The 25,800-nt window shown below is 31.6% G+C and overlaps 2 protein-coding genes across 2 annotated transcripts; one reads left to right on the top strand and one right to left on the bottom strand.

Moving 5' to 3' along the window:
- The first annotated feature begins 1,643 nt into the window (after nucleotides 1-1,643).
- On the top strand, nucleotides 1,644-16,494 carry LOC132729232 (serine/threonine-protein phosphatase with EF-hands 2-like). Its single transcript, XM_060714950.1, has 16 exons — nucleotides 1,644-2,184; nucleotides 2,667-2,828; nucleotides 3,995-4,122; nucleotides 5,070-5,172; nucleotides 6,802-6,953; nucleotides 7,865-8,026; nucleotides 8,719-8,885; nucleotides 9,384-9,420; nucleotides 9,910-10,059; nucleotides 10,493-10,573; nucleotides 11,161-11,346; nucleotides 12,412-12,563; nucleotides 12,988-13,094; nucleotides 13,704-13,867; nucleotides 15,053-15,137; nucleotides 15,792-16,494. The coding sequence occupies exons 2-16, from the start codon at nucleotides 2,780-2,782 to the stop codon at nucleotides 16,049-16,051; spliced, it is 1,983 nt and encodes a 660-aa protein (XP_060570933.1). The 5' UTR covers nucleotides 1,644-2,184; nucleotides 2,667-2,779; the 3' UTR covers nucleotides 16,052-16,494.
- A 204-nt stretch (nucleotides 16,495-16,698) lies between these two features.
- On the bottom strand, nucleotides 16,699-21,319 carry LOC132729233 (alpha-N-acetylgalactosaminidase-like). The gene is made up of 4 exons (XM_060714951.1): nucleotides 21,026-21,319; nucleotides 20,554-20,715; nucleotides 19,959-20,156; nucleotides 16,699-18,002 (listed from the first exon to the last, which is right to left on the bottom strand). Exons 1-4 carry the CDS (start codon nucleotides 21,317-21,319, stop codon nucleotides 17,733-17,735), a joined length of 924 nt encoding a protein of 307 aa, XP_060570934.1. The 3' UTR covers nucleotides 16,699-17,732.
- Between the last annotated feature and the right edge of the window lie 4,481 nt (nucleotides 21,320-25,800).

Here is a 25,800-nt window from a genome sequence, read left to right as displayed (position 1 = left end):
TTTGTCAGGGTAGATCCAAACACATCAAATTGATAAATGCTGTTTGAAACTTTAAAAATGTATCAGGTAGAACGAATTTAAAGCAATACCTTATTACTCAAAAGCTTTTTATTCAGATTGTAATGTAGCTTCTATTCAAAGTTTATTGCATTTATTGAGCCTCATATATTGCAATAGTTGCAAGTCTCTACTGATTGACGGCATGAACTATAACAGACGTTTTATTCACTCGTGTATTAACACATCACTTGTCAGGCAATATGTCAATATAGTTTTATTTCGTCTACAATTCTGTCAGCCCCAGCTGAGATACTTCCGCGTCACTGGTATCTTTAATCAAACATTATTTCCTTTGACTCATTAATGGTTGTCCTTGGTATGAGAATTAAGTATCGTAAGTGAATAAGCCGTGCACTTTTAAAAATTGCAGTACTGTAGGTTGTATTGAGGGTTCTGCTTATGAAGTAATGTGTAATTGACGTATTGATGCGTTATTACAACTCGTCTATGCGATTTCAAAGATTTCTAACAAAAATAACAAAAGGAAGCAATGTTTTTGTTGTTGTTTTGTTGTTGTGTTGTTGTTGTTGTTGCCTGGGGTGTTGTTGTTGTTATTTCTGGAATGTTACAAATTTGGCGTGTTATCTTACAACATAGTATTGCTAAACATGCATGAATTCGAGTAATGAAAATGTCGCATATTTAAACGCTAAAAAACCTCAAAAATTGTAATATTTTCAGTTTTTGCAAGAACTTTTTGTCTTGTTGTCATGTTACAGTTTTCAAAATGTTACTCATTGGCCATTTGTTTCTTATACGTTATGGCAATTAATACAAATCTACAAATCGTGAATAAGTAGTGTGTGAAATCAAAATTCAACTTTGTTTCTATTTTGCTATCTTTATTAGAAATTATTACACATTTGACGCTATTTATACGTCAGGTGATTTACTCTGGCCGACCATGCTGGGTTAATAACGGGTGCTAAATAACTAACTATTCGTCGCGGAAATATCACTGCCGCTTAATTTCTGTCTTCGTTTAACATATTATGTTTTCAAATGGCTACATAATGGGAAAGCATTACATTTCCAATGTGCGACAAATTTACGTTAACCATTAGAGCTAATTTAATGTTGCTTTTCTATTAACACATTCATGTTAAAGCCATTATCTTGTTTCAAAACATCTGAAGCCTGGGGTAATTTAGTCTACACTATATTTATATGTCAAATTGCCCAAACTGCATCATACAAGATTTTTAAAAAGGGTAATTTAAAGGGATTTTTTTACATGATGGGATTTTAAAAATATTTTTTCCAGATAATTACCTTTGATTAGGTTGAACATTTTGGGGAAAAGTTGAAATTTTTCAAAAAAAAAGTTTTTTATTTGCTTTTCTTTACCCCCTTTGATGAAAACCTTTTCTTTTTGTGTTTTTAAAATTTGTTTTTTGGGACAAAAATCGCAATTTTGAATTATTGAAAATAGGGGTCTTAAAATACATTTAATGGGACATTTATTTGGGTTCCCCTTTAATGACCCCCCGCTTTTCTAAAGGGGTTTAAAAGTTATTTTTAAGATAAAACTTTTTATATAATTGCCAAAACAAACAAATTAAGGTATAAATGAAATTTGTCGCCGATAAAATACATGAACAATAATATTACTGAAATACTTAGTTTAAAACAACACAGAATTGTTTTTGGTTCCCTTCACTCCTTTAATTGACTTGTAAGTTTTAGGAATAAAAGACCCTCTTTATTATGAGATATCTATTTCAAAAAATGGTGTGAATAAATGTGAAGAAGTGCTCGTTTCAATCACTTTATAAACGAAATATTTCTCTATGTTAGTTTTGTTTGTTTCATCAGCGCCAACCTGATAAAATCTATATGAAGTAAAATCAATTATAACATCGCCTTTAATGAGCACATGCTTTTATATTAATTTCACTGATATCATTGATTTAACACTAGATATTATCATCATTATAATGTAATATTATTATAACTTTTGTTGTATAAATGCTCACTGTCACATAAGCCTTTAACTGCTATATTGTATTTCCCATTGATCGGTTACTATGGAGACAAAGTTTGATGACAATGGAGGCGAGTAGTTTGTAGGTTTATCCGTTATAGGAAACCTGTTGGTGAGAGCTGGTATAAATAAATCGAAAGGTAACGAGAAATTAATTGATATTTTCTAATTTACAGGAAGGATTTTACTTTAATTTTGCTCCATTCAAAGGAAATAATGAATGTATTTCTCACACTTTAGAACTTATTGTACTAAAACTAACCTTATTTAATTTTTGCTATGCATATGTAAGCATTATTTGTGAATATTAAACATGCATAACAAAGGGTAAGTATTGTATTATATAATATTGTGGTAATTAAAGCTATAATAATAAATGTATTAAAATAGGAAAAAAAACTAATATTTTTGATTTCATTCCCATAGGGATAGCAATAAGCAGGAGTCTCACAAGAAATTGCGGCAGAGAAACTTTTTTTTTCCAAAAACAACGACAATGTCATGTTGATAAAAAACGCTTGCTTTCATTTTTTTTGGATATAAAGGACGGTTTAGCATATTATCGAAACGAATGAGCTTGATGTATGAACATATATCTATCTATTCTTCGTGTTCTTTGTAGCGGGATTACAAATAGAAAATGTGTATTATTGTGACAGAAGATGAAAACAACATGAACGTTGGGTGACAACTTTTTTTTCTATAAAGCAATGGGGCGAGGTCAATAGCACAAAAATGGGATGTTCACCATCAAGGAAACGTATTTACGGATTTGGGACAAAAAGTAGGTACATGTATATCTATGTTTTAAGTACTGTGCATTGGAAACGTCAAGTTTCATTAGACAAAATTAATGTTTACATAGTTGTTGAACATGTTTATAATGTTTTAGTATTCAGTTATTCACGTACACGGATTTAGCAAAATTATAATACTTTTTTTTTCTATATTAATTGCAAGAAACAATTGCAAAGAAATACAAATTTGTTTTAAAGTTGTTGTTTTTTTTGACACGATAAAAAGCAATGTATAAACTAATGTTATATGTTTATAATCGTTTTTACAGGGTCATATATAATTAATAATATAATAACTAGTCATTTTAGAAAAATGCAGTCTGAGGTGATGCTTCTGAATGTATATACAGTTCTAAAGCAAGTTTATTCAAATGGAAAGTTCCAACATTGTAACGCTCACTCTTCCTAAACATATGGATTAAAATGTTGGTTTTTTTTGGGTTTTTTTCTGATACATTACACTAGCGATGCAGCACTTTAAGAGTGTGTGCTTAATTTAATGACATCATCTAAAATGGTATATTGCGGTTAATGTTCAATGTTCAAAACTACAGTTTATAAATTATATTAGTTATTACAGACCATCGTTGGCCGCAACAGAAATCGGTTTTATATTCTATATAGTTTTAGACATTTTTTAATAAAGTTGATTTTCAAAAACACTATCTCGTCCACTCGTAATGCTGCGTAGGTCGAAAAAGTTAAAAGTCATTCAAATGGTCTTTTCTTTTTATATCTTTAATTTTTTTTATTTATAATAAAATTGAACCGTCCATTTTTTACTTTAAGGACCCACTATCCCACTTTCCATTATTAACCGAATTTAAATCCGAATATTTTAGTATAATTTCTGATAAATACATAGACTTTTCTCTGTGATGAGACTGGGGGTAATCCGTATAGATTTTAGAATACTAAATTGTATTTAAAAAATGCAATTTCTAAATTATTTGCTGCAACTCGTTATTGTTTCATAGGTTGGGTTCTTTATTATATAGAATATATTTCCAAACAAAAACAATTTTCAAAGTTTTAAAATGCGTATGCAGTTGATGAGAGCTCTTAAATATTCGAATAAGAAAATGCTTCTTATCTATTGACAGAGATAACATGCTATTATAACAAAATTAAGAACATTTTACATTTTTCATAGGACTACGGGCTGCACTTTTGATACAAAAATGGTATAGACGGTACAGAGCGCATTTAGAAGTTCGCAGACGCTGCACGTGGAATATATTCCAATCCATTGAATATGCCGGAGAGCAAGACCAACTAAAGGTGCAGTGTCTTTAATCGCCGAAAACAAATATTTTGTTTCAGATACTTGAATAATATCAATGCTATTTTCAATAATATGATAATACAATTACCAAAATAATTGAAAAGTATGTACATTGTAAAAGTCAAAAAGTTTGTCCTGAAAAGGACTCCCTTTGTGCAGAATGATGAATAGTAAACAAAATCTATAAACACGCATAACTTAAGCAACTGAAAATTGTATATACGGTCTTTTGTTTATAAACTGTATATCACTGAATAAAAACAAGTATTATTCAGCAAACTTTTGTTGCAAATCTTTGGAAGAGTTCTTGAATTTCATCAGGGAACATACAGTTTAACTATCTTAATACAAATGATTACCTCCAGTCAGCTGGTGGAAATTTTATTAGATTTTTGGTCGTCCCTTGTACTTATTTGATTTTGCCTTAATGAGAACTCTTTGATTAGTTCAAATTTTTACTGTTTAATCAAATGCAGGTGTTTCTGCACTAATGAAATCAATTTTAATTACGTAAACATGGAAACTGATTGTGAATAAATCAAATGTCTGAGGAAAAACTAACCAAATACAGATTATATTCCCATAACGAAAGCTTTGAAGATGGAAAATTGGAATTCAAGGAACAAGTAAAACATGTTATATTTGTCAATTTTGCCATCTTTGTAAAACTGATGATATTGAAAACCAATTTCATGTTTTTTTATCGTTTACTTTGATTTCAGCTATAACAGTAATACGTTATGAGTGATGATTTATAGCCTGTTTATAATGTACTGTTAAATCAGTATTGTAAATTATATGAGGGATGTTTATGGTTAACATATACATAATTATATATGTCACTGATCATATTAATGAAACCTCTTCTGAAAATCGTAACAATAATGTATGTTAATGTAGAACAATTATTAGCATAGTTTTATTTATATTTTACTATTTTTAGCTTCATAACTTCTTTAACAAAATGCTGCTAAATATGTCAACAGACGACGGACAAGCGCCTCTAATAAGTGCACTTAATGTCAACAAAGAAGCATCCATATATGGTAAGTGTTATCTAAATATGAGCCGCGTAATGACAAAACCAACATAATGGGTTTGCATCCGCGCAGTCAGATCAGGATCCATGCTGTTCGCTTACCAACTCTATTACAAGTAGAGAAACTGATAGCGAACAGCATGGATCCTGATCAGACTGCGCGGATGCGCAGACTGGTCTGGATCTATGCTGGTCGCAAACCCATTATGTTGGTTTTGTCGTGACGCGGCTCATATCTTTCACTACTTTCGCAAGAATTATTTTTAAAATACAACGTGACATGTCATGTCACTTTTGTTTTCCATTTCTAATTAATCTTATGGTTTGATTGACCAGCTTATACTTCTCATTTCCCAGATTAGCATTTATTTATATATTTCCCGACTGACTCAAAAAGGACCCCATTACGTTTCTTACTTAAGTAATATGACGAACGGACATATTCATATATCCTTTGATCTCACTTTATATAATATTGAAAGAATAAAAAGATGTAATGGTAAACCCCCCGCCTAATTTCAACAATGTTTGTACATTGATAGAATCATTTAATATCTTTTTTACCCTAATAAACCGTTCTCACATTTATTTTATAAATGGCGTAATCCCTGATGAAATAATACAAGCATCTATTAATTTATATGACATAAAAATAAATGCTTTATTGTCACGGCATACTTCAAAGATAATAGCTGTGATACTATGGCATCAGATTCCGTAAACAATGTAGAAATCGTCAGGAGAATAAGTCCGTCGCCATTGGCAACCGATAAAGAAGCGCGTCGATGAAACCACTTAAATGTAGCATTATTTTATATAATTGGATTTTTTTATTCGTCAATAGGATGAGAATGAAAAAGGTCATATAAACAAGAGAAAACATATTAATGTTATAGGTCATTCACCTTGACATTGAACGGTCACTGAAATCAAAATAATGTAAGGCATTTAGTGTATGAACTCCGAGTCTGTGAAATCGAATCACAGTAGAATGATATGCTATATTTAAGAGCTAATTTTGCCGAAATTTAAAAAGCACGATTTTTGTTGTTGTAAATGCATATGATTTATGTTCAAGACAGGGGAAAATGATACCTATAATTATGTTTGTATCTGTACGGAATCAAGGGATATTATTTGTATAGTTGTCTGAAAGTACTTGACTCAAATGCCGATTAAAACCTGATTGAACCATGAATAAATGTAAAAAATCTTGTATAATGGTCTAAAACTAGATTGTTGAATTCTATAAAACACTTAAATGGACGCAAGCCAGTCAAATTTGTCGAGAAGAGGGTACTCATGATTTAAAAACTAATGAAAAGCTTGATCTAATTTTTTTAATTTAACATTTTGCTCAGTTCTAATCTTATCACACTTTCCAATCAGGCTAGTATATTTTCAGAGGTATTGGTTGTCAATTAATGCAAATAGTTCTGCAACTTTTTTTTACTTGTTTTCAGTATTGAATATATACATGTATTGCAATAAAACTGTAACAGTATCAATGTTGTTAAAACATCCGACATAGCTTAAACGAAACCAATGTTGTTTGTCATAAAATTTCAAGTCTTTGTCTTGACACAAAATTGAATTCTGTATCACTTATCAATACTTTTCACCGTGATTACTTCAGATACACAGACAGTATCAGACAATAATAGTGAAATTTTTGACAAGTATCTAGATGGTATCAAAGTGGAGAACAGTTACAAAGGAATCCATCTGAAATTTCCTCTCACACTGAACCAGCTTCATAAAATGGTGCAAGCGTTCAAACGAAATCTGGTAAATTATATATGTTCCTAATTAGTATTCAAATATCAATATATCTATATATATATATATTTGTAATAAATGAATATTTTCACGGGGATGTCTTAATTAATTGGATTAATCAGTATGATATGGTATGGTATGAAGGGCAAGCTGAAAGTTTACGAGTAGTAAGTATGTTTGCAAATTTTGTTATCGGTTTACTTTATGATAAAGATTTATATTTGAATTACGCTATTTATGCTTAATAAGGATGAATAACATAGATAATTACGCTTGAAAAACATGTGTGCAGAGGTCAGGGGTAATATTCATTATAAAAGGAATATTATGATGGTGAAAAATATTGGAAATTGTATTTACTTTTGAAACACAGTAAACCTATCAGGAATACAAGTAACCTTTGAAGACCTACATGTGCTGTAATTGCTGCTTTATTCGGCTGATCAAATATAGAATACTACATTAATTAATTGATAATAATAAAAAAAAGACTCAGATGGTAATAAAAACGTGTGTCTGGAAGCAACCAAAGTAGATTAGCACTTTATGATGCAATACAAGTTTGCCATATCAATTTCAAAGAACTTTGTTCTCAAATCGAAACTTCTAAGCGTATATTATGTATTTCAAGTCAAAGCTAAAGTCTAAAGAAAAGACAATTGTGATATGTAAAGAGTAAGCATAATGATGATATATATGTTGTATCATTTATTCTACTTCTTTTTATTTATTGTAAGAGGTAAGTATATTGCGACTCGTTTCATTTATTTATATAAAAATCACTTTATATATTAATCACCTGAATGATTTTATATTTTACACGAATTTTTGAACCCTTTATCCGTCTTAATTAGATAATTAAACAGTGATATTCATATCTAATCCTAATATCGATGTACGCATACTTAAATATTTTACAGACGCTGCACGCAAAGTACACCATCCAGTTGTTGTTGGAAACAAGAAAGATTCTAAAGACACAGGCAAACATCCGCTACGCAACAACATCCCTTTCTAAACAGATAACAGTGTGTGGGGATATACATGGCAAACTTAGTGATTTATATATGGTCTTTCATAAAGTGAGTGTATATATATATTCATAGTAAATATTTGTAAATTTTTAAAGCATAATTTGTATGACTTTCCGTGAAATAAACACCGTTTTTGTATGTTACAAAAGTTGTCGTCGTCTGCTACATGAAAGCTTAAAACATTTTTTTTTCGATAAGCATATATCCTAAACAACATGAATAAACTATCTTAATATTTCATTGCATTGTACAGCATCTTGGTAGTTAGCAATATTTACAAAAACATAACACCAATATTATTATAAAAAACAACCCTGATTATATACATTCAAAAATCATGATTTGAAATTATACAGTAACAAAAAAATATGAAAGGTAATTCTTGTAAAGACTTAGGAGTTGTTTCTTATAGCAAGGGCTTCTCAAAACCAATCAAATTGGTCTATCAGCAACAAGAAAATAAATCGTTACGTATATTAAAAAAGGATATAAGCAAAAAGTATTGGTAACATATTGATCGTTGTTTCTTAGATTTTTAATATGGAACTCTAAAGTTGCATGAAGTGTTTAGTCACTGTGTCCGCGTAATGTTCTCTTATGTCTATAGGGCTTAACAAATGTTTGAATAAAGTTGAATAAAGCAATTAAAGCCCGATTTCAGTACCTCAACGGGTTGATGTTGGTTTTTTTTTTTTTTTTTTTTTTTTTTTTTTTTTTTCATTATTGTTCTATTATCACAGAACGGGCTACCAGCTGTGAATAATCCCTATATATTTAATGGCGACTTCGTGGACCGGGGACATTTCTCTACTGAGGTCGCTCTTGTGATATTTTCGTGCTTTATCATGAATCCTAATGAAGTGTACATCAATAGAGGAAATCATGAAGACCATGTTATGAACTTAAGGTCAGTCAATTATTATTAATTTATTATTATTATTATCAGCACCATTCTCGCCATCGTCGGCAAGACTGCTGAATACAATTAGTCTTTTAGGTGGTCTTACTGTAATGCTTTCCGCAAAATCGGCCAATATCGTTGAAAAAAATAACGCTCCAGAAATAACCGAGTTGATACAATATTGGTCGATGTTTGAATTTTTTTTTCGGGAACGCATTATGTTAAAACTATCTTAATTCTATTGATTTCTAGTGGATGCAAGTGTTTCAAAACACTTTTCGTATTTAATTATTAAAGAATCCCGGCTTTTCTTTTTAGAAAATGAATAAAAATGTACAGGTATTGTTTTCATTTCTATCAAGGACATAAGATATAGTTTATTTAGTTGTAATTAACAAACAGTAATTAATTAAAAGATACAGTTCTAACAGTTGTAATGCACAAATCGACACGTGCACGCCAAATTATATAATATATAAACGTGCATTTTCTTTTCTGTTCTAGGTATGGCTTTGTCAAAGAAATAGAGAAGAAATATAGGGTAAGTTTAAATTTATCATTTGTTCCAAGTCTCCTTGGAGATTGTTCTTTATTTGCTGATTGAAAAACATTGTGTGTAACTTATATGTTATGGACAAAAAGTATTTACAACACACATTTTTTTATAATTGGAACTAGAATTTAATCAATTCAACAATGTGCGGTTTGATTATTATGTAGTAAATGCAACGATGAAAATGTCATTATGTGTTTACATTTCTATATAATATGATAACATTCTAGAAATATGATATGAACATTTAACAAAACGTTATGAAATTTATTCTTAATAGTTCATGTTTTATTAAAAAAAACTAGTTAAAAACTTCAAATACCCAATTAGGTATATTAGCTATTAAAGAATTTACGATAAAGAAAACACGAAGAACATTTATATTTATACAAAAGCAAGAAATTTCATTTAACGCCTTTTTTCATTCTAACAGAAAGCATAATGTAACTAAAAGAGCTGTCTTTAACTCTATTCTAGCAGCACTCGAAGAAGATAATTCATTTATTCAGGGACGTGTTCAGTTGGTTACCACTAGCAACCATGGTTGACGAACAGATACTGGTGTGTCATGGCGGTATATCAGACAGTACTGATCTTCAACGTTTGTCAACCATTGATAGACATAGGGTAGATCCTAAATTACGATAATTTCTCAGAATTTTCATAATTTTCTCTTTCTACCCAAATTGGATGAAAACTTAATACATAACGTTAAAAAATAAATATAAATAAATATGAATAAAACATGTTAAATTTGGCGAATTGTCAGCTGTTTGATTACATGTTTTATAAGAAGTTACATGTACATGTGATATTGTAACTTTTGATCGTGTTATCAAGTAATATTTTGCTGAATTTTGCTGTTTTGTAAACGTTTACGACTTTAGAATAAGCACAGTTCTTATCACATGGTTTCAGTCCTGGTTCGATAGTCATTGATATATTAATTGTTTAAGTCGTGTCTTTGTCTCAGTTTAGTATATTATACTAGTACAATATAATATATATGATATCACAATGAATGAAACTGAAGCTTATTATTTGATTATTTATTGTACAGTATTTATCAACTCTACAACCTCCTGGTGGCTGTGATGATATAAGTACAATGTCTCAAGACGATCTTATAGAATGGAAACAGGTAATGACAATAAAAATGAAAACTAAAATAAGATACGTGCATTGTAATTTCGTTAATCATTTATGGGGGAGATTTCATCATCATCATCATCATCATCATCATTATCATCGTCATTTGCATCATCATTGTCTTCATTATCATCATTATTCTCTTTACTATTATCATCATTCTTATCATCATATTTATTTCCGCAGTAAAAACTGCTTGCATTTTAATATTAAGGTTTTGCAGTTTCCTACGCAATTAAGCCAGACACAGTTCCAGTCCTAATATTCAGTAAAACCCATTTATAGATTGATGCCTGTGTTATTTGGCATACATTAATAATTGTGTCCTATAAGTTTTGGTGCGGCAAGGTCATTCATTTTCATTTTTAATCAATTTGCATAAAATGACAAGTGTCAGTACAATTACGAAAGAATATGAATTTTGGTATTGATTTTGCATTTCAAGATATCCACACATCACGATAACTTTAGTGTTTGTATATTTTAGATGGAGCGATCCAAAGACTATAGTATTTGTATATCTTAGATACTCAATCTGCTTCAGAGAGATCAAGAAACTATAGTTTTCGTTTATTTTAGATACTCGATCTGCTTTGGAGCGATCCAAAACCAAATGATGGCTGCCAGCCTAATACATTCAGAGGTGGGGGAGTTTACTTTGGGCCCGATGTTTCCGCTCGATTTCTGGAGGAAAACAAACTAAAATTGCTCATACGATCTCATGAATGCAAACCAGAGGGGTTCGAATATACTCATGATGGTAAAGTAAGTTTGCTGATGTGTGTTGACATATATAAATGTGTTTGTTTTGGAGCTTCATTCCTTAAAAATATAAATAAAATAAAAAGATAAAATCTTAGCCCACAATACTGTAGTTCATTCATTATGGTCAACCAACCTGGCTGATTGGCTTATTTGATTCTTATTGTCAGGGGAGTCAGTTTTAAAGAGTCCAAATTAAATGAGCTACCACAATTAACGAGTTGTATTTTTAGGCCCAATGGGGTATATTTAAAACGAATATGAATATACGAATATTTTAATTTCGCTTTCCCATGGCATGAAAATGGTAAATATTACTTTTATTTCTGTAACAAAAATTACAAAACGTACACCTTGTAGATAAAATATACATTTTTGTTGCGCATGACAAAGTTTAGAATGTTGTAAAACCAGTGTATCGCTTTCTCGTGATAACGGTATAACATTCATCCTTTAAAGTACTGAAAAATATTGATGGTAACGAATTTAATCAAATCTATCAAAGCTTATAATATCTAAATTAATCAAAATTTACCTAGATTTATATAGAATATAATAAAGTTCTTAGTTAACTTTGGTAAAATTTATCATTTGAAAACAAATTAGTGATTGTTTTTTGTTTTTTTATTCTTTTGTTAATTCCTTTTACCTTTAGAAACATTATTTGAAACAGTATCTGCACAGTAAACCTTTGCAATATCAAAAATGAAGGAACATCTGTATGTGTTCCTTCATCAGGTCAGGCTGGAAGATCACCAAAGACATATTAATGTCCTCATTATTTTCTTAAACTTCTAACCTGCTGGAACTAAATGTGATCAGCATTTACCCCCAATATTCAGCTTGGCCAGCCTGCATATTTGAGTAGTCTGATTTGACTTTTCACTGTTGCTACCTCATTTTCTTGTATTGTGGTATTGAAGTCACATAAAATTCTAAAAGACTGTCCCAAATATAAAATACGGCAACTATTTTTCACAAATTCAGCAGTTTGTTTTTTGTTGTTTTTTGTTGTTTTTTTTTCTGTTATATATAAACATGATAAATAAAGCTCATTCGTCACTCCAGGTACTTACCATATTTTCTGCCTCAAATTATTACGAGACTGGCAGTAACCTTGGGGCATTTGTCCGGATACAAGGACAGAGCATGGAGTGTCAAATAATACAGTTTACCTCAAGTCATAGTCCGGTTCTCAGAAAGATATCTTTCACACAAAGGTAATTTCTTATTGTACATGTCAATTGTGTAATGTTTATTTTTCTATAATCAAATAATTTAGCTTTAAAAATGCAACTTGTTTTTAGTAACAGTACGCAGTAATTAAATCTGGTAGCTTTATTAAATTAGCTTTCATTATTTGTTGGAAATTGCTAAATAATACATATAAATTGGGGATCGAGCCATATTTGGGGCACAAACGTATATAGTCAAAATTATATTGGTTTGGGTAACAGTAGTCACGGAAAAGATATTGCATAATTCACCGCAATGTTTGTGGATAATAAATCTATATATAAATCTATTCTTAAATGTTTCTTTAGTTTTCTTTCTGACTACTTTTAGCGTACAAGTAATTTTGTATTAAACTGTTGTTAAAACAAACCTATGTTTGTAACATTTATATTGTTACTTTCTATTCAGGATAAATCTGGTAGAAAAGTCTGCTCTAAGTGATTTGAGGGATCGTCTACTTGCTTCGAAGTCAGAATTATTGAACGAATTCAGCAAATATGATCCGGATAAAACCGGTAATTCTAATTATATAATCACTTAACCTTTTACAAGCATTGTAAACGAAGCTGAAGTCTAAAATAAAATGGATCAAACATGTCAAATTAAGCACCTTGTAGAAAACATCAGATTTTGCTCTTTGAGTTAGTGACATCCGGTATGCTGGTCAGGTTGTCAAACATAATAAAATTGTATTCTAAAGTCTGCTTTATATTACAACAAGTTATATCAAAATTTGTATCTGTATTATACAGTACAATACAGCACAGCACATAACAGCATGACAGCACATAATAGCATAACAGCACATAATAGCACATAACAGAATAACAACACATAATAGCACAACAGCACATAACAGCACATAGCATAACAGCACATAATAGCACAGCATAGTATAGTATGGACATGAATGATGCACTTATGAAAATGCAACCCCAACGGAAACTGATTGCTATCAGATATATAGAATTGGGACCACTACTGAACGTTTTACTCAATACAAGCATATTTACATTCGTGTTCATTCATTTTGTTAGCGATTATTTGTCATTTGTCTACCAAACACATGCAGCTTTATATCTTTTATGCGTGACAAGTTTTGTTTTCATTTCTTTTACTTTAAGGTAAAATCAACTGTGCAGACTGGAGCTTTGCTATGGAAACGGTTCTTGAAATGGAGTTGCCATGGAGAACATTAAGATCGAAATTAGCAGAAACTGACGAAGAAGGCAATGTTTTGTATGAAACTTCATTCGAAACTCTGCAAGTAAAACACCGATATAGCGGGGTATAATATAATTCATTTAGCTTTGCTTGTAAAATTTACTTTAGAAAGACTGTGGTCTTGAGCATATTTTATTTTATAAATTTTAATAACACTGTATTCCTATTTTATCAGTGAAATGAATTTTAACGGCAATGATGTCTAAGCATAGATTTAATCCTTCCAAATGCTTTCTTTATTCTTAATTCATTCATTATATTTTACTATTTGATTGGAGTTTGTAAATGAGGTTTTCATTAGTCTTGATAAAAGAGCGGTGGCCTGATGGTAAAGGTGTTTGCCTCTCAACCCTAGAATCGCAGGTTTGAGCCATACTTGGTTCACTAGAATGTTATCAATATGACACGTACCAGTGCTGGCGGACAAGAGAATTGTTCAAATAAGATTCGAGCTTTGAACAATAACGTACTTAAATGTTTCAACTAAAGAAATATAATACCAACAGATTTATGGTAAATAAATACCAACATATTTACTGGTTTCCTAGCAGTTTCCGGTCACAAATCGCACTTTTTAACAAATAAAATAAAAGTCAGTCTACGGAGGGGTACAAAACTTTGAAAGGACAATGTTAGGTACCTGTCCAGCATTTCCATGTGTTTAATGTTGCACTTTCATTTTACTTTTTAATTTGAATATAGGCCTGAAACGTAACACCTTTTTTCACCTTTATTCAAAAATTCATAGCAGTTTTCCGGACCTTTTTTATTTTGAATATAATTCAGTACCATAAAGCAATGTTAAGATGGTTTTACAAGACAAACAGAACTTCCCAACCTTGTCCGTGTCGTCTGCAAAAATATTTTCCGAAGTATTGATTTACCTAAAATTGGGTTTTAGTTATTGCGCATGGATACTCAAACCAGAATTCCTCAGGTGTTACTTATTTTTGAAAGTTGCAAGTTCTCTATGTAACTTTAAATAACGGGCAAAACTTCAAAGCATATAAATTGTTGTACTATTTTAAATGCTGTTTAGCATAGAAAACAAATATCTCGTACTATTTTAAATGCTGTTTAGCATTGAAAACAAAAGTCTCTCTGATTGACGAAGTAATGCGGATGCCTTACTGGTAAAAATAGACTGTACTGGGCGAAGATGATAAACGGCCAGAAAACTGTTAGGGGACGGAAACTGCTAGGAAACCAGTATGGTAAATAATCGTTCGTTATTTTTATATGCTTTTAGAATGGACCAAGTATTACAGAGACACTATACAGACATAAAGACAGTCTGGAGACAATTTTCCGTATGATTGATACGGATCATTCTGGTAATTTTATATCATTATCATATTATTTCAAATTCATCTCGTGCGTTTGTTCAAAGTATTGTATTTAATTAATATGGTATACGTGTAAACTACACTCCTAACTTATCCTATATTCAGTTCAAACGTGTATTTACAGGATTGTCAACTGATAGGTATTGTCATACAGTGAGAGTGCCCTTTTGTTTTATCCAATTTGTCATGTGATTACAAAATTTGAGAGTTTCAAGACATCTAAAAACTGCTGTAGCTATATATTGCAGGTGTAAAATGCCGTCAAGCGAGTCAAAACTTTATACTAAACAAAATTTGAAATCAAGAATACAGATACACGTATAACAGTGGCATTTATGTGTAGTAATTGATCATTATTAATGAGAAGATTCTTGTCAATGTGCGGTATTCTCTTCCATTGAAAAATCATCATAATAAATATACATGCTGCAAAACATTAACTACATTATGTTTTATATTGTAAACATCTTAAAACCATAACTGTATCACTCGATTTGGAATTCTTAGAGTCAATAACTTGTTTAGAAAAGGCAATAACTTGTTATGTATGCTTTGTTGACCAAGTTTGTGTTGCATTTTACAATTTGTAGAGTTAATTGTACTAATGGAATATAGTTTTGTTTCAAATTTAATCATTTTCAGGACAAATATCAATGCCAGAGTTCGAAGATGCGCTCAGTATTCTAATCAAGCAGCTTGACCTTGCGATACAGGAACGTGACATACGGGATATAGCCGAGAGTATTGACATGAACAAAGATGGCTGCATTGACTTTAACGAATTTCTTGAAGCTTTCAGGATCGTGGATAGTATGGGCAAGGATAAAACAAAAACCTTGAAAACTGAACACAATGCAGAAATTTCGGAGTTACCGGCAATAAGTGAAAATTTAAAAACATAGTCTCTAAGTGCTGAGAAATGAGTAGAGCACAATTGTCAAAGAGCAAAAAGTACATTAGTGATTAAACAAATAACTATTGGATAATAGTTCAGTCATATGATAAAGTGCTAGTGATTGGTAGATAGGTGTTCCCCGGATCGTTTACAATTTCTGTATTATGTAAATAAATAATACTTTCACATAAAAACGTGTTAGAATTAGATCAATGGTGATACAAGTATTAAATGTGTAATACTTATAATGAACAATAGCAACTGTAGATCCGTTCACAACAAACAAATTGTTCGTATAGGGATGCACTTATCCAATATACATAATAAATTAATTACAGTTTATATTTTGTATATACAACATAAGAGTATAACAAATGTCTAAAATATATTTTGTTCATTACAAGAAAGGTGTTCTTTGTTTGGATTTCGTGATAATTCCGTTGTATTACACGAGATCTGATGAGTGCAGCTTTAACAACTGCAATGTCTGGAAGTATATACTATCTGATCTGACATAAAGATGAACTTAACTTGTCGAGGACAATGGTCCAGCTCGCGAGATTGATTTTATACATACTTATAGGTATATAAGCCGTTATTTCATTTGACTTGAAATAGTATCTTACTAATAACAAAAATAAGGCAACACTTGAGTATATTTGATATAAATCTATATTTCAGCCTGAAATTTACACATGTTTAGATAGATATTCATGAAAATTATAGAAATACAGTAGACTGTGCCAGCAAAAATCGTGTACATTACATGCTAAAAACATACTAATACATGTTGGACATGAGAACAAAATTTAACAATGCATTGATTTTAAGATATGATTAAATATAATACGATGTTTTTAATGCAGAATGTGATTGGCATAGTGAAAAGGTATTATGCTATTTATGTGGATCACTTAGGCTACCTGATTTTCAACATCTATTCCCAGTCATATAAACAACATTCGATAATCCAACACAACATTACATCAAAATTCGTATCAGTTATAAATACAAGATGATAAACAAACTCAATGATTAAACCACATAAATTCTGAAATATACATAGCATTTAATATATTGCACTTTTATAACAAGAACTGTCAATTGTATTTCAATATTATAGATCGAGTTCCTTTAAAAATCTTTGTTTGAAACCTAGTAACCAGATTTACAAATATTACCGCAGGGCACACTGCCAAAATGTATATACCAACAAAACCAGTTTCTATATTGCGGTTTTAGCACTTGATTATTTTGATATTGAAACCCTAACTTGTACAAATTCCAATTCAAAGAAAGACAGCCAATAACATTTAGCGGAGTTGGGGTAAAAATTAAGTAAGGGACTCCACTGAAGTTTTCTTACATTACGGGACTGAAAATAATTTTCCGAGAAAGTTTTCTAGACCAATTACTTGTGTGCATTCGCCAAGAGAATAATTAAATATCATCATTGTGAAAAATAACACACAAATGAAAAGCTTTTCATTATAATCGAGCTCGAGCTAAGAATAGCACAAAAACACGATTTTCAATTTATTTCATTGTATATATTCTTTTTATCTTTTGTAGCCTATATCTTAATGTTTTAATGTCTCAGCTGAACTATGTAAGAAATTCAGATAACATGTATTTAGGCTTTTCGACCTCAGTGGAGTAAGGTTATTCTGGATGATAAAATATGTTGACTAAACTGGTCTTGCAACCAACAGGACGACGCCGTTGGGGTTTACAAGCAATTCTAGAATGCTGTCTGGATCCTTTGTTGTCGCTAGCTTGTCTCCTGTGAATCCATCAGATAGCGTATATCCGTTTGATGACGTCAGGCCTACGTCACCAGATCGAACTTTAATCAGAGTTGGATTACCCGTATTGGGTAGCTGGACAAAGGCGAGGGCAAAGGATCCCATTGGGTTAGACAAAGGTTTGGCCCAGACCTCAATTACTGTGCCTTTTACCTAAAATATAACACCGAAAACTAGAAACATTTGAAAATATGTGTGGAAGTCAGACGTCTGTACAAGACATTCACGTCGTGACTTGCTGTAGAATAGGTAACAAATAAGTTGAAATAACCATTCAGATTAAATCTACTGTCGCAGTTACTTAATACCTATCCAATAAAGAGGTTGCACTGTTCTTAAAATCAGCATGCCTCTTGACTCATGCTAATGTTCATGAAAATTTTGAAAATGTATTTAAAAGTAAAATATTGTGAATAGAGCACAGAAAGTAATTTACACATTGCAAACGGCACTTACAATCCAGGTAAATTACCAACAAGTAGATATCTAGTCAAAAAATGCAAAGTTAGCACTTACTGCGTTAGTAACGCAGTAGGAATAGGAATGTGGTGATAAATACTGAAAAATCAGTCATTAATCGCACATAACGTGTAAATTGTTTCTTTTCTTGAAATTTTAGAAAATTATTCTAAGTTTGAGTATCTTGAACTATTTTTGCTCATCTGGAGGCAAATAACATGAATTTAATCAAATACAACGACATTACGATAAATATGTATGTATAAAGGTTTAGTATTGACTACTATTTGTATAGATCTATATACATCTTTATATTGTACATATCTCGAAATTTGTGTTACTTTAATAGGCGATCATTTTTAAAGAGTTTGTATAAACATTATAGCAGTGAGAATGCGACCGGCAATCTGAATTATTATTAAGTTAGTCGAGTTCTGTTTCTGCATTATAACCCAATTTTGATCGAGACTTCCAGCTTTAACCTTTTCCCTTATATAGACGCGTTTTGACGGCTTTTTGCCCCCCCCCCCCTCCTTTTTTTTTGAGGCCTCAAACAGTGAAAAAATGCCCTATTTAGGCCCCAAACACTGTTTTTCATTTGAAAAATGTTGTTAAAAAAGTGACCACTTTTTAGGCGCCGCCAAAATCAAAATGTTACATCAGGGGCTTGCAAGAAGGGAGTTGTGCCCCTTCTGTTTTGGGGATTTGAATGTGGGCGGTAGTCCCCCTCATCGCCAAGAAAATTTTGGACATGTGACAGGCTGAAAATGGCATCAGGTCGATCTTAGGGTAACTAGTAACCGACGCTGAAAATCCTTTTACTCTATCTTAATTCATTGAGAAGTTGCAGCACTTTGAAATCAATTTTGATGGATAAAAAACAATGCAAATAGTGATTTTTCGTTGCCATGGTAACAGAAAATTTACGATTGAGCATGCTGTTACAGAGACTATTGTCCAGTTAACATTTGTGCCAAGTTTCATCAGTATGGAAGCATTTTTCATAGTTTCATAGCAGTTTGAACTTGTAACAGGAGGCTTTTCAATGAAAACGGTCATGTTTCACAATATGTTAATGGGGTAAAAGGTTAAAGATAAGAAATGGCGGTAAAACAATTCAAACAATTCACCACACAATTTTTTTGTACTGTGCAATTAACCATCCTAGTAATATTATTTAAAATAATGCAATCTCATTTGAAGATCCATTACAGCTTTAAAGTACAAAATAAATATTATATACTATTATTATTATTATGTAACAGAAAGAGCATCGAAACACGAGGCTATCTGTTTTGTACGAAGGGGGCGTAGTCCCCGAGTATTAATCAGACTGCCGAGTGTTTTGATGTTCTTTCTCTTTTGTATCATATTCAAACATAAACACACGTTCCCTTCTGTCACAATATGAAACCCAAGAAAAAAGTAAGCAATAAACGAGCATCTGAATATGATATTTCTGTCGCTTTTCCTTTCTCTGCCGTCACAATATGTAAACCCCAGCAAAATAAGCAGCCAATCAATGGGCATGCTCTGGGATGCGGGTAACTAATACCTGCACTCCAGTTATCGCACTGTGCATGTATATGTATACGATATAACTCTGACTAATTTTCAACAGAAAGGTCCCCAAACTATGATACAACTTACAAATGAAAGTCTTCTCCCTTGTATACCGAGTGGATCTTGGTTAATTGCTATAACATGTTTGTTTTGAATCAGGAAATTAAACTCGGCTGTTATATCTCGTAGGTCCACGGATATAATCATGGGTGCCGCCCATATTGCCCACATCGCCATCTGTACTTTACTCTGATCATAACTCAAACCAAAGTTTCCAACCACTATCTGTGAGAATTACAAAATGTGAATATTTATAAGCGTTTTTTTAAGGATTTGAACAAATCAAATCACGGAGACGCTTAATATTAATCATTAATATGATCAATTTGATTAAAATCAGCTCCTAATTAATTAACGCAACGCATGCAAGAAATAATTTAGGTAGCACGTTGATTATCAAATAAAGTGGATGCGTTATCATTCCACATTTTCATTCTCTTACGTTTTAGTTACCATGTTTTAGTGACCATGCGTATATTTGGGATTTTATTTATTTTTTCATTACGCTTTTTTGACATTTTTTTCTTATTTTTTTCTCTTCTTTTTGCATGTGTTTTGAAAAATACTTAAACCTCGGATACTGTTGCACGTGATTGAAGGGCTAAATCATATTTTTCCGTACCATATCCGGATCATTCCATGCGCCGGGTTTTGCATATGAGGAGAAGTTGCCATCATCCATTCCGTAATATTTAATTGTATTCTGTACACTATCCCACGTGTCTTGAATATCATAATGGTTCCGCCATAAATTACACGTCTTTTGAATAGCTGTGTAGTTAGGCTAACAAATTAGAAGAACAATGTAAATTTATTCTTCAAAATAAAATACGTATGAAAATCCTAATTTCTGTCAAAATTCTTATTTCAATCCAACAACAAAACAGTAAACATGTGCAACAATTGTGCAAAACGTTTGCATGTATAACATAATTTAATTACTTCTTATGATAAACTACGTCCGTAAAAATTAGTTTTTAAGTAAATGCTGAAATATGTCTATATCAATGTAAACCAAAGAAGAACATCTTCAGCATTTGACATACTGGTATATAATTTCATTATACTAAGTTCAAATTTCAATATGCCCATACCTTAATCCCGGCTACACTTTGATAGAATGGCCATTCGCAAGAGTAAACCATGGGTCTCCCGGTTTTGTTCAGAAATAAACCAAAGGCTTCATACCCGGCATCGAAATCATGACGGTCCGAGTTGCATCCGTCAAACTTCACATAGTCAACACCCCATTCTGCAAATGTATTGGCGTCCATTTGCAGGTAAAATTCGCTCCCGGGGTAGCCGGCACAAGTGTGGATCCCAAAATCTTCATAAATACCGAATTTAAGACCCAAATTATGAACCTGAAAGTACAAAAAGAAATACATACTAGTACAATAAACAGCTTTAATGATATACGAGTAATAAAAGTAAAATATAAAAGTTAAAATCTCGAAATTTCTCGTAATGTTTCAGCTCAGCATAAAATAAATTTCTTTTTTTTTTGTCTTCATTTACTGTACAGTATAAGAATTTTCCTGACAAGAAAATCATAGTGAGCGAATTTAACAAACAAAATGTATCAGAGTAAAAACGCCGGGATTGTCAAAGGGGCCAAAACATTTTGAAACATAGAAGAGGTCAATTATATCTATGTATTGTACTCTTTTAAATGTGTTAGCCATTAGAAACAATATGACGTACAAAATATTGTTTCTCCCGTAATTATTGATTAAATGATGTGCTAATTATGTTATAAAATATGCCTATCAAATTATCTGCTAATTTAACACTTTTGAAGGTACCGGTATATGATATTGGAATCGATATATACAGTTACGTTACATGACGTCAGTTGAAACAAGATCTGTAAGAAGGTCAAAATGTTCCTAATTATATTGGTGGTGGTAACCAGTGCTATGCGTGCTGCAAGCTTCTGATCTGTCTGACTATACTAACAACATATACATTGATACCCTACACGATCAGTGCTTAGCAATAAGGTGGTGGTGGTAGTTTAACCTGCGGATCACGGCAGTAAGCCACGTTAGATCTACCAGAGCACAGTCCAACCACCACATCATTCCTGGACAAGCTGTCAAGCAGTTTACCAGTACTAGCTGCAGAAATGATAACTTATTGCACTAGAGCAGAGATATAGTGCGAATGACCGTATAAAGGATTTCATGATCAGTCACAACGAAAGTGACCTGCGCCGTCATCACCCGATTCACACTTCAGAGCTAACCGGACGGCCTCCAACGAGATTGAAATTGATGCTGGCCTCTTATACACCCTACTCGGTCGGTGCTCAGTGGGCGTTGCTAACACATGGTTAATAGTCAAATATTTGCTTCAGAGGCATTTCATCTAAAAGTGAGATCTAAAAATCAAATTAATTAACCATAAAAGCTTTTCTATGAATGTGTGAGTGTTTTCTGAGCCTTCCGTTAAAATTCAAATTGATATATTACATAACTGCTTAATGCAAATCCACTTGGAAAGCTGTCGACTGGCTGCACCATTTTCCATTTTTACACCAACAATCATCATCATTAATTACTGTACCAGGCGCACTATAGCCTCTCTTGTCACAAATTTCCATTTGTCTTTAAACTTTCGTTCAAAATTCTGTTAAAAGTACTGCAATATTCTCAATTTAATAATTCCGGCAATTACGTTGGTATTACACGTTAACTTATGATTCTAAGTGGGTCATTTGTAGTCTCACAATTGCCAATCAATTTTCTTGCGATGAGTATCGAAGGTCTACCCAAACATCAAGAAAGGCAAGTATCCCCTTCTGGCAAAATGGATGTAATGTATCTTATTAAATAAGGGGAATCTGAAAAAGTTGGTGCTTTTTTATAAACACACTTCTAAACAAAAACAAGTGTTCTAAATAACATTTTTTTCATAAACCAATTTTGAGAAACAAAAAGGGGTTTTGGTAACAAGGCCCGTTAATAAGGCATTATATATGGTATAATTTATAAAAAATAGCGTTTCTCAGAATTTTCAAGTTTTGAGGCCTTGCATGAAATTAAAATTGATTTATTTACAATAGCGCAATGCACGAATTGCCAAAAGTCCATCTGGCTAAAGCATCTTTCATTTTTTATTTATCTTATTTTTAGCCCATGCCAATAATTAATCTATCATTATCTGGTGATAAACAGCGTGTTAAGCTCTTGTACCATCAAATTTGCCAGTCTTTCTTAGACGTTAAAACGAAAGTAATAAGTTAACATAATAGATAAACTGTGTCGAATATCTAAATACTCAAAGAAATGCGTTAATAAATCCGCAACATTACGCTGTATGATGAAATTATTGCATTAAGTGGTTCTGATGTTAAAATCCCTGCCTGAACAACTTTTAGTATTTGAATATAAGAATATATCTGAACCATATGTTTAAAGCCATATGTATCATTTCTCTCTAAAATGAATGTAAATGTTATCTAATTTGAATACTGTGTAATGTTTCGCGTGAATCTGAAAATCCATGAATAATGTGTGTGATTTTTTTAGAATATAATTTACACATTCAGGTTAAATTCACTTAAAACAATTTAACAACATTTATTTATTGTTTTCATTTAAAAAAAAAAAAACACCTTGTCCAAATTGTTGTATGAAACTGGAGGAAACTAGTAATCCGGGTCTTTTGGTTAACAAGGTAACCCAGACTTTATCGAATTCATTATTATATGAGATATAATTACATATAAAACACATATAGAACTGATAAATTCGTCACATATTTTCAATGTGAAGGATGATGAAGAAGAAGAAGTGAAAAGTTGTATTTTTTAACAAATAGCACAATACACAATTGACAAAGCCATCATAGCTCATAGTCTATCTTTTTATTTATTATTATTATTATCATTATTATTTGTATATAAACATGTGAATTAATTAATACCTAATGCATGTATCTGGTTGATTAAAGCAGTCGGTGTTACAGCGAAATCTTTGCCAGGTCAGCCAGCCCATGGGTGGTGTGAGTGCCAGTCCATTGTCTAGACCCGGAATCAAACGAAGAACTGAAGCTAACACTAATAGATGTTGCAACATTCTAGTTTCTGAAATATCAAGTGGAAAAAAAAAACAAGTAAAAAGTTATAGTGTTAATTACCTTTTAGCGTTTTAGTCAAGTGGCAGTTTCAAAGACTCTGGAGTGCTGACAAGTGAAGTATGTGGCCTACATTATTGTATATGTAAGCTAAAGTTACTATCAAAGGATTTCGCCCTACTTTATTAAGACTTTATTAAGAGTGCATGTATAATCTTAAACACAGAAATGAACAGTTGTGTAACACCCCTCGTTCTCTTTCCACGGAAATACGTTAATAAAAGGAATCGTTTCTATAACTGTGGATGGGTGTATTGCACTATCAGACAAACGAACACTGATATTTTTTCCACAGAATTTATGTACTTATGTGCAACTGCGATATGCAAGGGAGGGAACTCTTGCAAGCTGATCAATTCCGTTATTAGAGTTACTCGTTTCCGTGTTTATAAATACGAAAGTAAAACCTAAATTTGCATGCATTTGTAATAACTATAAAATTTTGACTCGTATAAAAGTAAATAAACGTTGTACTGACCTCGTGTATATCCCGTGAAATGTTAATAGGACTTTTGATAAGTTATCATTTAACAGCAGATCAGATCACATAAACACTTACTCGCTTGTCTGCACACGGCCGTACACCGTTATCATGTGATCGTGAATCAATAGTAAAGAAAGAGACTGATTGGACTAAAACTTAAGAAACGGCCACATTTTGTTTTATTAGCGTGTGTACGTCTGTCTGGATTGTTTTATTGTTAAAAAATAGAATCGAAGCATGAAATTCCTATAGTGACAGTTCCTGTGCTTCCTTTGTTTGTTTGTTTCTTTCTTTCTTCTCGAAGCGTGAGGACACCTTAAGTAGCTCAAGCATATATACATGTATTTATGATTACTGTGTACAGTATTGTACCCGTGCATAAATCATATAATTATATAATAACATGTGCCACTTAAAAACATGCAAACATGGATAGGATCAGATTAATGATTAACTTAAGCTAATAGTATATGGTACTGTCGGGTTCATGTTTAAACTGTGGATCGATCAGTATTATAATAAAACGAAATTAAGTCAGTTATTTAAAACAGATAAAAAAAGATATTTGGTGAAGAAGGATTGCTTCTATAATATATTCTAATCATCATTACAAAGTGACCGTATATCGATCATTAAATAATCTGTCGCATTATTATTACTATTATTGTTATTATTATTATTATTATTATTATTATTATTATTATTATTATTATTATTATTATCATCTCGGCAAATGTCATTTTTAGTTTTTCTTGTCTGAAGGAATTCCATAATTGCTTAACATGACATAATTCACCTGACTCTTCATTTTTAATTTAGTTTCTGTAAAGGCTTATCTTATTTATTAATCTACCAATTTCTAACTGACAAAACTATGAAAATGGCTGTCTCCGTAATTTTCCGTTTCAAGTGTTTCCAAAACTAATTGATGGTTTATTATTCAGTATCTTAAAAGTATGCACCCGGGAAGAATATCATAAATGGCATTATCGCGCTTGTTAAAAAAAATAAAAATGACAAGTTATCATAAATAAAAATAGTTTGATATGTCAGTTAGGCTCATAAAAAATTATCCTTCCTACTTGATATCAGGTATATCTGTAATAAAAGTGTCTGATCAAATGTTTTTTGAGATATCCTTAAATTAAATTATGATAGTCCGTAAATTGTTCTTGAAAGACACATATTAAACATGCTTATACCGAGTCTGTAAATTGTTTATCCAAACGAGATCCATTAACCACA

This window comes from Ruditapes philippinarum, unplaced genomic scaffold (assembly GCF_026571515.1).
Source record: "Ruditapes philippinarum isolate M1 unplaced genomic scaffold, ASM2657151v2 ctg5737_1_1_1_1, whole genome shotgun sequence".
Lineage (NCBI taxonomy): Eukaryota > Metazoa > Mollusca > Bivalvia > Venerida > Veneridae > Ruditapes > Ruditapes philippinarum.
This window is presented reverse-complemented; position numbering and strand designations above follow the sequence as displayed.

Excerpts from the sequence above, each read along its gene's own strand:
- LOC132729233 (XM_060714951.1), bottom strand. The coding sequence starts at position 21,319 with ATGTATTTCTTTTTGTACTTTCAGGTTCATAATTTGGGTCTTAAATTC. Across the intron at positions 20,716-21,025 it reads AAAGTGTAGCCGGGATTAAG|CCTAACTACACAGCTATTCA; the intron begins GTATGGGCATAT and ends CTAATTTGTTAG. Across the intron at positions 18,003-19,958 it reads AAGGGAGAAGACTTTCATTT|GTAAAAGGCACAGTAATTGA; the intron begins GTAAGTTGTATC and ends GTTATATTTTAG.
- LOC132729232 (XM_060714950.1), top strand. The coding sequence starts at position 2,780 with ATGGGATGTTCACCATCAAGGAAACGTATTTACGGATTTGGGACAAAA. Across the intron at positions 8,027-8,718 it reads TATATATGGTCTTTCATAAA|AACGGGCTACCAGCTGTGAA; the intron begins GTGAGTGTATAT and ends CTATTATCACAG. Across the intron at positions 10,060-10,492 it reads CAACCATTGATAGACATAGG|TATTTATCAACTCTACAACC; the intron begins GTAGATCCTAAA and ends TTTATTGTACAG.